Source organism: Epinephelus moara, chromosome 16 (genome assembly GCF_006386435.1).
Source record: "Epinephelus moara isolate mb chromosome 16, YSFRI_EMoa_1.0, whole genome shotgun sequence".
Classification (NCBI taxonomy): Eukaryota; Metazoa; Chordata; class Actinopteri; order Perciformes; family Serranidae; genus Epinephelus; species Epinephelus moara.
The window spans coordinates 4,840,439-4,853,865 of NC_065521.1; the positions used below are offsets into that span (position 1 = coordinate 4,840,439).

At 40.9% G+C, this 13,427-nt stretch overlaps 1 protein-coding gene across 9 annotated transcripts in view; it reads right to left on the bottom strand.

Annotated features, from left to right (window-relative positions):
• The window catches only part of vps13d (vacuolar protein sorting 13 homolog D), a 274,881-nt gene that overhangs the window by 86,091 nt on the left and 175,363 nt on the right, over positions 1–13,427 (bottom strand). For all 9 annotated transcript variants that reach the window (XM_050064560.1, XM_050064557.1, XM_050064558.1 and 6 more), the window contains 3 exons: positions 7,945–8,034; positions 7,656–7,796; positions 7,412–7,537 (listed from right to left, as the gene is read on the bottom strand). In XM_050064560.1, the coding sequence (XP_049920517.1) occupies positions 7,412–7,537; positions 7,656–7,796; positions 7,945–8,034 (357 nt within the window). The remainder of the gene's footprint in view (positions 1–7,411; positions 7,538–7,655; positions 7,797–7,944; positions 8,035–13,427) is intronic.

Consider the following 13,427-nt stretch of genomic DNA (forward strand, 5'->3'; position numbering starts at 1 on the left):
CCAAATCTGCACATTTTACAGAAAACTGCGTCCTTACACTCTGTTCTATCAAGAAAAGTATCGATACTGCTGTGATGGTTGATTTTTCATTCTTGGTTGTGCAGGGAAATACATTTGGTTGTGAATGTGGTTCATAAATGGCTCATAAATTAGCGGGTGAATAGCTGCGAGAACGTGATTTCAGTTGGAGGTGCGGGAGTGTTGACTATTAAACACCCCCTCCCCAAAAGATGTTTGAGTTTATTAAATACCTGCAGAGATGCAACCGCAGTAGAAACGATAAGTGTGTCTCCCCACTGAGAGAGACGCTGTGCGCATTTACGTACGAGACACAGCAGCCTAACTTCATTAATTAGCCCATCTGGATCTAATGTATTGGGATCTAATGTTAATTAATGTTCTGTGTTCTTCTACACATGCAAAAGGTCACACACAGTTCAGGTTCATACAGTGAAATTGTTTGGAGTAAAGCAGCATCCTCCTGAATAATCCTGAGCTCTATCAGAGCTGTCTAAATAAATACGTCAGAAGCTAAAAGTTTAATTTCATGTTTCATAATACGGATGGTTGGTTTAAATATCATAGTACAAATGTCCTTTATGAAATTAAGACTGTGTAACAAGTTAGTATACTGTACAGGTCTGGCAGAAAATATAACAGTACTGCTAATTCTCAAACAGTTTCAGTTGGACGCTGCATCTCTACTGCTCACATGTGCCACCTGCTGGTTGTTGTTGCGCACTGCAGCTACTCCTGGATCAATTATTTCACCCCCTTCACTGTGGCTGCGGCACTGAAATGAGTAACATCTGTATGTGAAATAGTTAACAAAGGACGACACAGGCTATTTCCACATATGTAATTAATTAGGCTATTAATTGTGTAATTACGAGATCTTTTCTCGTAATTACGAGATAAGGTGTCTAATTTTTTCTCTGTGACATTGAAAAATCAAAATCAAATTTTTATGGTGGCCCATTTGTCAATTTGCTAAAAAAAATTTTGTGAGCACAAAATCAAAAATAAGAAAAACAAGACGTTTTTTCGTTTTTTGATTTTAAATTGAAAATGGAATGAAGAAATGATACACGGACCCAGCAGCAGCAGCAGGTCCACTGGCCATCAGAGTGGAGGAGGGAGAAGCGCAACCCGAACCACCCAGCACCGCGGCCAAAGTTGTCAATCCACTATGTGCTCTGCTCCAGCCAGGAAAAGTAAACATGCTGTTTTTTCTGGCGAAAATCCTTGAAAAGTTTTCAAGCATAGCATGCTGCTATAGTTATCATTATACTTTGTTTTTATTTCATTTTCAATGAGAAGTAGCCTGTTCTGACAGACAGAAAAATTCGGACTTGGAGAGGGTGAACTTTTCAAACTATAGGCTCTAAAAATAAACCAACGAACAGTATTTCCCGTTGCGTTCTCAGGATAGGATTATTATGCCCATTTTCAGTCATGCCTTGTTATTTATCGTTCTGTTTTTCCTATTTGAAGAGCCCTAGTACTGGCTGCTGTAGAGCTGTGCTTTTAATTTGATTTATGTTGATAGGTTCTAAAAATAAACCCACAGACAGTAGCCTACCCGTTGCGGTCTCAGGATGCGCTGTATAGCACACATTATCGTTACTGCCTTTGTTATTTAGTGTTACTTTTTTATTATTTGATAAGCCTATAAATATTGGATGCTATAGGGTTGTGTTTTAATTTAATTGATTCGTGTCGATTACTGTACTGGAAGTGGACTGTAGCCCACAGACAATTTGTTGTTATTTCATTCTGTTAATTTGTTGTTATTTCATTCTGTTTGGTTGACTGCTGCATTTGCACTTTTTTAAATATTTATTAATGAAAGTTAATGTTGTACATGCTTTGTTGTTATTTTTCAGTAGTCTTAGGCCTATGTAATGTTTGCTGTTCTGTTTCTGAATGGTATAGGTGCAAGCCAACATTTTTGTGACTCCCCCTGAGCCCTTCAAGTGATTTTTAATTGCCCACGGTAATAACGTATACCCCAGGAAAATGTGGGGAAGGTTTAACGGTAACAAAATTTGGATACCGCCCAACTCTAGTCCAATCTTCCCCAAACTTCACAGGATTGATAACAGTCCCGCCAGGAACACATCTATATGCCAATATTTAGTAATGAGTACAGGATATTACATATTTTATTCTTTGGTGTAGATCTCCTACAAAGTTAACCAGATCCACCTCAAACTTAATCAAAAAAGCCGTAAGACCTTGATGATGATTAATTGTTGAAATTGTGAGTTTTCGTCAAACGGCATTGCCATTAGGGCAGGGCAAAGGCCAACGTTTCGCCAAAACACAACAACTGACATTAACTTGAGTGTACTTCGTTCACTCTGCCTGAAACTTCACATGCTTCTTAATAGTCTAAGCCTGAACACATGATATGACTTCCATCAATGGGCGTGGCAAAATGGCGTGGCCGCGCCCTTTAAAGCGCAGCCCCTGCGGCATTTTTCACCAACATGCTCGAAAATCGGTACATATGTATCATGCCAAGATGCACAAAAAAGTCTTTGGACCAATTGCCTAAACCCAACAGGAAGGTGGCCATTTTGAATTACGTGGTCAGTTCTGGCGTTTCCCACGTGTTGTATTTTAGCAAACCAGTCCTAGAGATTTTATCCGATCGACTTCAAACCTTGGTCTGTTCCACTGGAAGACCTTAAAAATAAAAGTTATTACAAGCTTGAGTTTTTGTCAAACTGTGTGACCGTGGCAAGGCGTCAAACTTAGGTGTAAACCACAAAAGCGGAAGTAACTCCAGCATACATTGTCCAATCTTCCCCAAACTTCACAGGTTTGATGACAGTCCCGCCCTGAATACCTCTATATGCCAATATTCTATGTTACACATAGCGCCACCTACTGGCAACAGGAAGTATGTCTTTTCAGACACCTATTTTTTTTATTTACCTGAAATTTACATGCTGTGGTTGATATTTGATGTATAAAAACATGATGTATCATTAGTGCATTCTCCAGCTCCCGCTAGTGGAAAGAGGAAGAAGTACAAAATGTGAAACAAGTCATCCCAGCACTGTATCAAGGATATGCTAACTCACTTCTGCATATGGTGTCTGACAGAAATGTACTGCCGCGTCAGCCAGCATCCTGCCAGCTCCCCCATGTTGTGCCGAGGTGCGAGGGCCTGTTCATCGCTGCTTGCAACTTTAACAGTAGATGACATTAAACTTGCACCTCCCCTCTTACTGCCCCCTTTATATGAGTTTTAAAACATATTAAACCCATTTTTTAAAAGCTTTTCATGCTCCTGACAGGTGTGTTACCTGCAGATAACTGACCAATATTTTTTTCTTTTTAAAAAAAAACTTAGTTATGACCTTCCCCCTTTTTTTGATTATTCATTTAAGTCAGGATGCACCTGCCCCTTCCTTAGATATATCTCTCTGTAAGTAACACTTGTAACATTGGTAACATTAAGAACAATATCAATAGAATACATGAACCTGTACTTCCAGTAACCGCAGGCTCCCTCAGCTGTGCCCATGTCCCTGTTGGAAGGAATGGTAAATGAACCACTCAAAGCCATTCACACACATTCATACATTGGTGAGCAAGGCTACCAAACAAAGGCACAAGGTGCCACCTGCTACTCACACACTGATAGACAGCTATCAGGAACAATTTGGGGTTCAGTATCTTGCTAAAGGATACTTGACATGTGGTCTGGAGAAGCTGGAGATCAAACCGCTGATCTTCCGATTGGTGGATGACCAGCTTTACCTCTGAGCAGTATAAAACTAGGGCCTTCCATGGAGTTCCTCCTTGGAAGGCAGGTCCTGGATTTGGCCCTTTTAGGTAATACAGAGACTAAAATAATCTATATCTTACTCCGAGAACATGTCCTGTTAAACATTTTTAATATGCTGTGCTCGTCACCTGCCATATTAGTGCTATGTTTTGATTTCTGTCCTAAAGTTATTTTGAAATGGTACCATATCCGTAACTTCACCTCCTTTGACTCACATAAGTCGTCTTTATCTCTCAAACTCCCCAAGTCTTCCCTTTATATGCTGCATTAACTCGTCCTGTGCATCTGAGCCTTCGGACGCATTCCCTGCAGCCTGTCCTCCAGTGTGCGCTCCTCCCCCGACCTGTCAACACGGACAACCCTCTTTTTCTCATCTGTATTCCTTCGATGCATTGTTGTAAAGCCTTTATCCATCAGCCCAATGGATTCTGGTCCTCGTAAAAGGCATCTGGAATCTGATGCCTTTTTCTTTCAGGGATTTCAGCATAAGTTTTTCTCTTCTGCGCCACCTCGGTTGCATAATCATGGTCACAGAACAGCTTTGCCGTCTAGTTTAAACTGTTTCTGCCAGGCCTTCTTTAATATGATCTCCTTGGTGTCGAACTGGAGGAAATTCACAACAATGGATCTCAGTGTCTCCCCAGGTTTGGGCTTCTTAGCTGCTACTTTAAATGCCCGATGAATTTGCAGGTTGGTCCTCTCTGGTAGCAATAGCTCCCTTTGGAGCAAATCCTCGATAAATCGGTGGACAAGACCCTCCCTCCTCCGCATCCTCTGGAATCCCGAATATCCTTACGTTATTTCCTCTTGACCTCCCCTTCAGTTCAGTGAAATTTTCCTGTAGTTTTCTCTGCTCCCCGAGTGTTATTCGCAAGGCTTAGTTAGCTTTCATGCTCCAAGTCTCCAGCTCATCTATGCATGTTTGCGCTTTGCTGATACTTTTCTTCTGGTGGTTTAGTTCAGCAATGTTGGCCTTCAGCTTATTATTCATGTCATCCTTGAATGTGTTGAATTCCTGTTTAAAGTTTGTGTTAAATTAGTCTTTGAGTGCCGTGAGGTTGTATTTCATATCTTGTTTGAGCTCACGTATTTCCTTGGTTATGTCACTCAATCCTTTGTTAAGTGTTAGCATCTCAGGTTGGCCTGCTACTCCACTGCCATTGTCCTCTCAATCGGAGTTTGCTACCGTATATTGTTTGTCTTGTCTTTTATCCTGTCTTGTTCTGGTATTTTTCCTTCCCAGTCTGTTACCCCCGCTCATCACTCATTTAGTGTTGTGTTGAATTTGTTTTGTTGTATTTTGGGGAGCCTTTTTGGTCTTTGACTGGTAGCTGCTCTCGCTCACGCTGTCATATTGCTTCGCTCTCCACCCAGAAGTCCTTGTTACCCTTTTTCCAACAGTAAATTATGTGCCTGAAGGAAAACTTTGTCAACATCTCTTTTATCTAATAAGTTTACATTTTTTGTCTGATCATTTCACCTCAATCATTTCATTTGCAGCAAAATGTATCTAGTGGACTGAAAAAGCAATTGATTTATTATTCAAGTAGGCTAACTAAAGTTTAACTTGTATTTGTGATATAAAGACTTTCTATGAAAAAAAAAAAAAGATACTTGGCACTGTGTGACGATATGATATTGCCACACAAAAACACTGCAATAAAAGTGTAAAGCTACATGAGATTAAAATACTCATGTAAAATGAATGTTCTTCAAATCTGTACTTAAGTACAGTACTTGAGTAAATATACTTAGTTACATTTCACCACTGGTCAGGAGAGGGACACACAGTAACTGAAATTACAATAATTAGCATCAATGGACCAAGTATAGCAGTATTTCTTTAGCCCGGAAATTTAGGGATGCTCAATACCGGATTTTTTGCCGATACCTGATGTGCCGGTTTGTAACTACTCATTTTGCCGATAACAGATATCAATGTATCAACTTTTTACCCACCTAATTTTAGTGATCATCAAGTCTCTTCTGTAGTGGAATTAACATATTATGCATGCAAACTGTTAACCTAATGGCCCACCAGTAGATGGATACATGAAATATAATACTTTACAATGTATGTAACATTCATTCATTGTGCAAAATAAGAAAAACCATGTTGGCCAATTCTGATGACATGCCGATATGACCGTGAATCCCTACTGAAATTCATTACTCCAATCATTATAATTACTCTAAAACATAGTAATAAGCCTGGATACAAACAAAATTAAATGACAAAATGGGTTGTACAGTTTCTTGCATGAGGCCCATTGTGTGATATAGTCCACAGTCCACCTTCTCTCTCTCTCTGTCACTCACTGTCTCTCTCTCACCAACACACACACACACACACACACACACACACATATACTTGTTAAGTTACGTGACTGCATATTGCACTATTGCGATGCCATCACAGTCACAGACAGACAGATAGATAGACAGACACCTGGCAAAACACTCAACACTACTTCTGTGGTAGTTCCTGCTACAATTTTATGCATTTTGCCATGATGACACACACATGCACTCACACACACACACACACACACACACACACGTACACACACACACACGCACGCACGCACGCGCACACACACACACACACACACACACACACACACACACACACACACACACCTTGGAAAGCTCCGTGACACTAGTCTCTGTCCTCAGCCAATGTAATGCATAAAATTTGTGGTTTGCAGGTCCGGTGGTTGATTATAGCGTACTTTAAGCATCTCATGAATCTTCCTGTGTTATTTTATATCCACTACTGCTAGCTATTGAATATGACAGCTCCTTTGATGTTCTGCTCCTGCTGAGGGACCTCCACTTCAGAACTACTGAAATTGTTTTGTTTTTTAATGTTTTGACTCTGGTGCCTCACCCTCTTCAGGCTCTGGTTTGGACATTCTTGATTTAATTTCCTCAACTTTTCTTCTATTTCAATTTCTGTGTGTGCACACGGTCCTGCAGTCTCATGCATTTTTGAAGGATTTGCAGGGCATTTAACTATGCTAATTAGGATCATCTTGCATGTGCTTGCAACTTATGAGGACAATGGGATTCATCACTTCAAGAATGCAGGTGCAAAGTAAGAACATGTCATGAATCTGATGTAGACTTTTTGTAGGATCTTTCTTAAGAAAAAAACTAAGGAAAATAATTTAGGAAGATATTGGTGAATGAGGCCCAATGCTGGTTTGGCTCTGCACAAGAGATTTCTTGATAAGAAGAAAATATGGAATATCACCAGCCCTGTCTTTTTCTTTTAGTGTCCTTTAAGTTGCTAGATACACAAATAACTGACCAAAGATACTTTCTTTAATGTGTATTTAACTGTGTAAATTACCAAGATCAATAGCTTATAAAGATGAAATCTACTAGGATAAAGATCAAACATAGGAGGCTGTATAAGCTTAAAACAGTCACCTGGCTATCATGTAATCTTTTCTCCAGTTTTTAAAAAAAATAAACATTTGTTATCCAGGATATCTGAACATCCATTTAATCAATTCCTAACATATTTTTGACCCTGATTTTTCATGAAGAAGTTCCCCACTACCCAGTGATTTCTTTGTGGTAGGATTTGTTGCTGAAACTCACTCTGTCCTAAGCTGGGTGGGTCAACTGAGGAGCCCATCCAGGGGAGGGGGGGTGAAGACTGGGGGGTCTGTTCCTCCTCGTTACAGTAGTCAGCTATCCAGGAGCTTTTGGTGGTGCTGTATTGTTCTGGAAGGAGCAGATAGGTGGTACTGAATGATTTGACTAAACACTGTGTGAAACCAAAACACTGTTCAGCCAGCCGTGCAGAAAATGTCGAGTGAAGCATGTTCCTGCCTTTACTTACCCAGCAGGACAGAAGTGATGTTGACGTCCAGTCTCTGCTTGGCTCGAATCCCCATCTTGAAACGTGGAGGGTGGAGACGGCCGGCGGCCTGCTGCTGCCAGGACAGGGTGCAAGGCCAGGGCTCAATGAAGGGCTCCCAGCCTGGCATACACACACACACATACACACACACACACACACGCACAAATGTAAGTTACTATCTCAATGTGATCCATATCAGTGAATCCCCCAAGAAATCAGCTGTCACTGGACCTATCATGAAAATATGAAAGAAATATTCTGATGTTACCCGACAGCTCTCTGTTGTAGTAGTCTCCAGACAGAGTGAAACTGGCGTTGCCCTCTTGTGTAGAACCAATGCGCTGCAGCACATAAAACCCTGCAAGAACAAACAGTCAGCAGCTCACAATCAAGATGAGATACAACATGCACATCCTCAACTTCTTGAATTTGCTATTGTTTATCTGTTAAATGATTTGATTAATTTTTTTGTGAAGGACTGTTTATTGTGTATGTAGTGTGGTGACTGACTCCTAGCTAGTTCTTAAATAATAAGATTTACACTTATTAATGTTTGATTAGGGCTGTGCGGTATACCGGTTCGTACCAAAAACCGGTATCTTTTTTCGTTATGATATGAATTTTTCATATACCGCGATACTGGTGTATAGCCCAAACAATGTCCGGAATGTGCGTGGCAGGAAAGTGTTTCAGTGGGGACCTATTTCACCGCTGCACACCACAGGCGTGCTAGAGCCGGCGGGAGTGAAGAGCATAGAGAAAAGTTCAGAGGCGAGAATGGCTGCCGGACAGAGTCCTGAAAGCGAAGCAACTGTACACAATGACCCAGAAGATCTCATACCAAAAAGAGGAGTGTCTCCCCTATAAGCAACTAGCAGCGGCGCACCGCCGTTTACCATTCTCCTCTGCTCTCTGTATTGTGCACGGCGGAGTTTTGCCCGCGCGAACACACACACACACACACACACACACACACACACACACACACACAAATACAGGTGAGCTCACTAGAGTAGAGGCTGACATTTTTTCGGGAATCCCACAGGTCACGTGATTCCCGTGGAATTCCCACTGGATGGGAATCAGTTTCACTATTCGTCACGTGATGAGGACGGGATGGGAAAAAAGTCAACGGGAGCGGGCGGGACTGGGAATCATAATTAGGCCTGTCGCAATATGCTTTAAGTCAGTTAATTGCACGGTAAATTAAAAGGGAATAATTGCCACATTCATGCGTGTTTGCTTTCGTCTTCTCTCCCCCAAAGAGACTGGACGGCAAGAGCGTTCGCTGCCGTGCAGCATCTGGAAGCCAGGTGAGTTGGTTCATTAGCGTAATGAACGGAGGCAAAGCTCTTGTCATCGAGGGTCTTTGTCCCTGTGGGGGAGGCGGGGCTATGGGCTACATACACACACACACACACACACACACACACACACACACACACACACACACACACACAGACACACACAGACACACACAGTGCGATCTTCGTGATGGGAAGATGAGGCAGAGAAAAAAACAGAGTTGAGCATAAGAGAAAGACATGAAACTTGTTCCTAAACCAAATGCCACGGCCCGTGTGGGAATGTTTTGGATTTAAACCAAATGACAGAGGGGAGCCCAGTAATTTGGACGAGCCGGTGTGCCAGGTTTGTTCTAAAACCATCTCAACAAAAAGAGCAAATACGACCAACTTAACTGCACACCTGAGAGCGAGAGTCTATTTCTTTGTATTTATTCCGATATTTTTACGTGTTATTTCGGATATTTAAATTTTCTTTTTTGCATTCCTAAATATCCTTGTTAAATAAATGTTTATTTCTCTTTGTAAGGGTGTACTTGCATCATTATGCCTTTATTATCATTATATAAGTTTAAAAAATGGTCTAAAAACAGCAAAATTACAACAACAAAATTGTCTTAAAAGCACAATATTATGCAATATTATCGCTTATCGCAATAATTTCCGACGCAATTAATCACCCAGCAAAATTTGTTATTGTGACAGGCCTGATCAAAATAACATTAGTCAAGTTTTTATAAAGTAGTTGAAACTAGCTCCACCTCCAGCAGCTACAACAGTAACATGCTGCTCTAACACTGATGCTTCAGTATTAATAATCTAACGATGTCATATATAATAATATCAGTCAGAGGAACCAAACACTACTTTTACTGCAATACTTTAACTACATTTTTCTCTCTCAGAACTGGTACTTATGACGTGTTGTCTGACCACATCAGGGATGGGATTTTTTTTTTTTTTTTTTTCGTTTTCATGGGTTTGGGACAGGATGGGATTATTTTTGTGGGAGTGGGATGGGACAGGACTGAAAATCCACTCTTGTGTCACCCTCTACACCAGAGCGTGGCCGAAGACGACCCGAGTCCGACACAATTATAACCGAGCATGGTGTAACCAGAGGATTTACTCAACTAATATTCAGGTTCGACAACAACATACAGATTGTTTTTTAAGATTTTTTTGGCAATGTGCTTTTATTTGATAGTAAGAGCAGAGATTCAGACAGGAAATGAGGGGGGACATGGAGAAGGGTATGACAATGATGGGAAGAAATCAAACTGCAGTTACATGCTATGTGCAGAATTCAAGCAGACGTTACAAAATGAAATTCAGGGACTATCAATTACTTTTTTAAGCTTTTTTCAACTGCTAGGACTTCACTCAAACCACATATACTAAATCATTTTCAATTTTATTAAATAAATATAAATGATGAGCTGGCTCATCAATCAATCAATCAATCAATCAATCAATCAATCAATCAATTTTATTTATAAAGTCCATTATCACAAATCACAATTTGCCTCACATGGCTTTACAGTATACAACATCCCTCTGTCCTTTGGACCCTCACAGCGGATAAGGAAAAACTCCCCCCAAAAAAAACCCTTTAACGGGGAAAAAAATCGGTAGAAAGAAGAGCAACTGAGGAGGGATCCCTCTTCCAGGACGGACAGACGTGCAATAGACGTCGTACAGAACAGATCAACATAATAAATTAACAGTAACCCATATGACAGATAAGTCATGTTAAGTATAGCCATGCCAACATAGGCCTACTGGTTTTGACAGTGTTTTAAGCATGAAGTAAAAACTAGAATTACCAACCCGCGGTTGTATGCCTCCACAAACCAGTCAAGTTTCCCTTACAGTTTACATCCATGTCTGTGAAAACATGGATGCTTCACACACATTGTCCCCCTGACAGCACTGATGATCTATAGAATCAGCACAATCTCAAGGTGTTAGTCACTAATTCAGTATCTGACCAAATGTCTCCCCTTCTGTTCCTGAGATATGACATTGAATAATGGACAGAAAAGTGTTTGTGCAGAACATTATGATGTCAGAGTGAAGTTGACCTTTGACCTTTTGGATACAAAATGTCATCATTTATCCTATGAGACATTTGTGTGAGGTTTTGTTATAATTAGCATATGAGTTCTTGAGTTATGGCCTAAATATTTAATTATTTTAAAGTCACACGGACTTTGACCTTCCACTAGGCCAAATTTTGCTGGGCGATTAATTGCATCAGAAATTATTGCGATAAGCGATAATATTGTGCTTCTAAGACCATTTTTATTATTGTTGTAATTTTGCTGTTTTTAGACCATTTTTTAAACTTACATAATGATAATAAAGGCATAATGATGCAAGTACACCCTTTTAAAGAGAAATAAACATTTATTTAACAAGAACATTTAGGAATGCAAAAAAGAAAATTTAAATATCAGAAATAACACGTAAAAATATAGGAATAATTAAATAAATAAAAAAATAGACTCTCAGTCTCTCACTCTCAGGTGTGCAGTTAAGTTGGTCATATTCGCTCTTTTTGTTGAGATGGTTTTAGAACAAACCCGGCATACCGGCTCGTCAAGTTACTGGGCTCCCCTCCGTAACTTCTCTCTTATGCTCAACTCTCTGTTTTTTTCTCTGCCTCCTCTCCCCCTCACGAAGATCGCACTGTGTGGCCCCAGCCCATAGCCCCGCCTCCCCCACATGGACAAAGACACTCGATGACAAGAGCTTTCCCTCCGTTCATTACGCTAATGAACCAACTCACCTGGCTGCCAGACGATGCATGGCAGTGAATGCTCTTGTTGTCCAGTCTCTTTGGTGGAGAGAGACGAGGAAAACAAACACACATGAATATGGCAATTTTCGTGGCCGGAAAAGTTACCGTCTCCCTTTACGGCCTATTTCCACCAGGTGCATGTTGGTTGCGTGCCGATAGGATTCAATTCTAGTCAATGTGTGTGTTTCCACCGGCTGCGGCTGTGCTGCGCTCCGGCTCCGTCTCAGCTCGGCACTCCGGAGCCCTGTTACACCCGCAAACGTAATAACAGCCCACAAACGTAATAACAGCCCACAAACGTAATAACAGCCCACAAACGTAATACAAATCTGCAGCTTTGAATGTAATAATCCCGCAAATGTAATAAATTTCCCACAAACGTAATAGCAGCTGCCTACTACAAACGTAACACACAATTTTCCGCAAATGTAATAACTATTACATTTGCAGGAAATTATTACATATGTGGGAAGGTGAAAATCTAAACTGTAATAACTTCCCACAAATGTAATATGAGACTGAATAATGATCTTTGTGGTTGTTGTTGTTTGTTTGTTTACTTATACACCTGCCAATAGTGATGCGTGTGTTGACAAGCAACCCGCAGGTCGGGTGGGGCGGGTCAGAAAGTGACAGAGCAGCGTTCTGAGTAAGTTAGAAATAACTTACAGAAACACACACATACACACACACACACACACACACACACACACACACACACTGGTCATTCCTTGTCAGTTCACAGAATTACTCTGTGGCAGCAAATATGTCGTTTAATTGGATTTATTTTATTTTCTTCTGCCTCTTGTTAATACAGATTTCTCTGCAGCATCTGGCCTACAGCGGGATGGGTTGGCTCTCATAGGGGGTCAGGTGCAGGTTGTAAGGTTTTAAAAACCATGGTTTACAATAACGTAATCCTCCTCCACTCAAAAATGTGTTTTCTTCTTGTTCCTTCAGATGAATGTTTGAGCCTCACTGTGCAGAATGACGTATGTGCAGAGCTTGACACTCGAAGGCTGTTTTCACATTTATCTGACGAAAATGCTCATATGATTTTAAGGGCCAGGGCTACGAGCCTGTGTTGGTGGCTTATGTAGCCTATGTTTGAACCATTTAATTAAAATATGTCTGCATATCAAAAGCCAAAAACTTGAATATGTCGTTCATTCTTTGAAGTAATGAAAACATTTTTCAAGATTTAAGACTGATTTTTGATAGTGACATGGACATGAGTAATCAATCACATAGAAATGTGAATTCATATGTGATTACGACCAGTCTCTGCTTTGTTCTGGTGGTGGGGTAGCCACAGTTGCCCACGGGTTACATCTGTAACAGGAAACCGATGGAATTGGGAGCCGGCGATGTTTTTATTCCCACAGCTGGGGAAATCACAAGTTGGCACCATTTTGGTATTCCTCTGTTTACCTACAGCAGCTGACGAAGGTGTGTCGTGAGCCTCAGCCGGTGTTTGCGCTGTAGTAGTAGGTATATATAGGGCTAATATAGGGTTGCGCGGTATATGCGGTAGACGGTAGAAATTATATAAATTTGGCCCACGGTAGAGATTTGCGCTCTACCGTCCTATCGTCGATGACGTCATCGCACCTGCCTCAGTGTGAAAATGGCTGCGAGCACAGA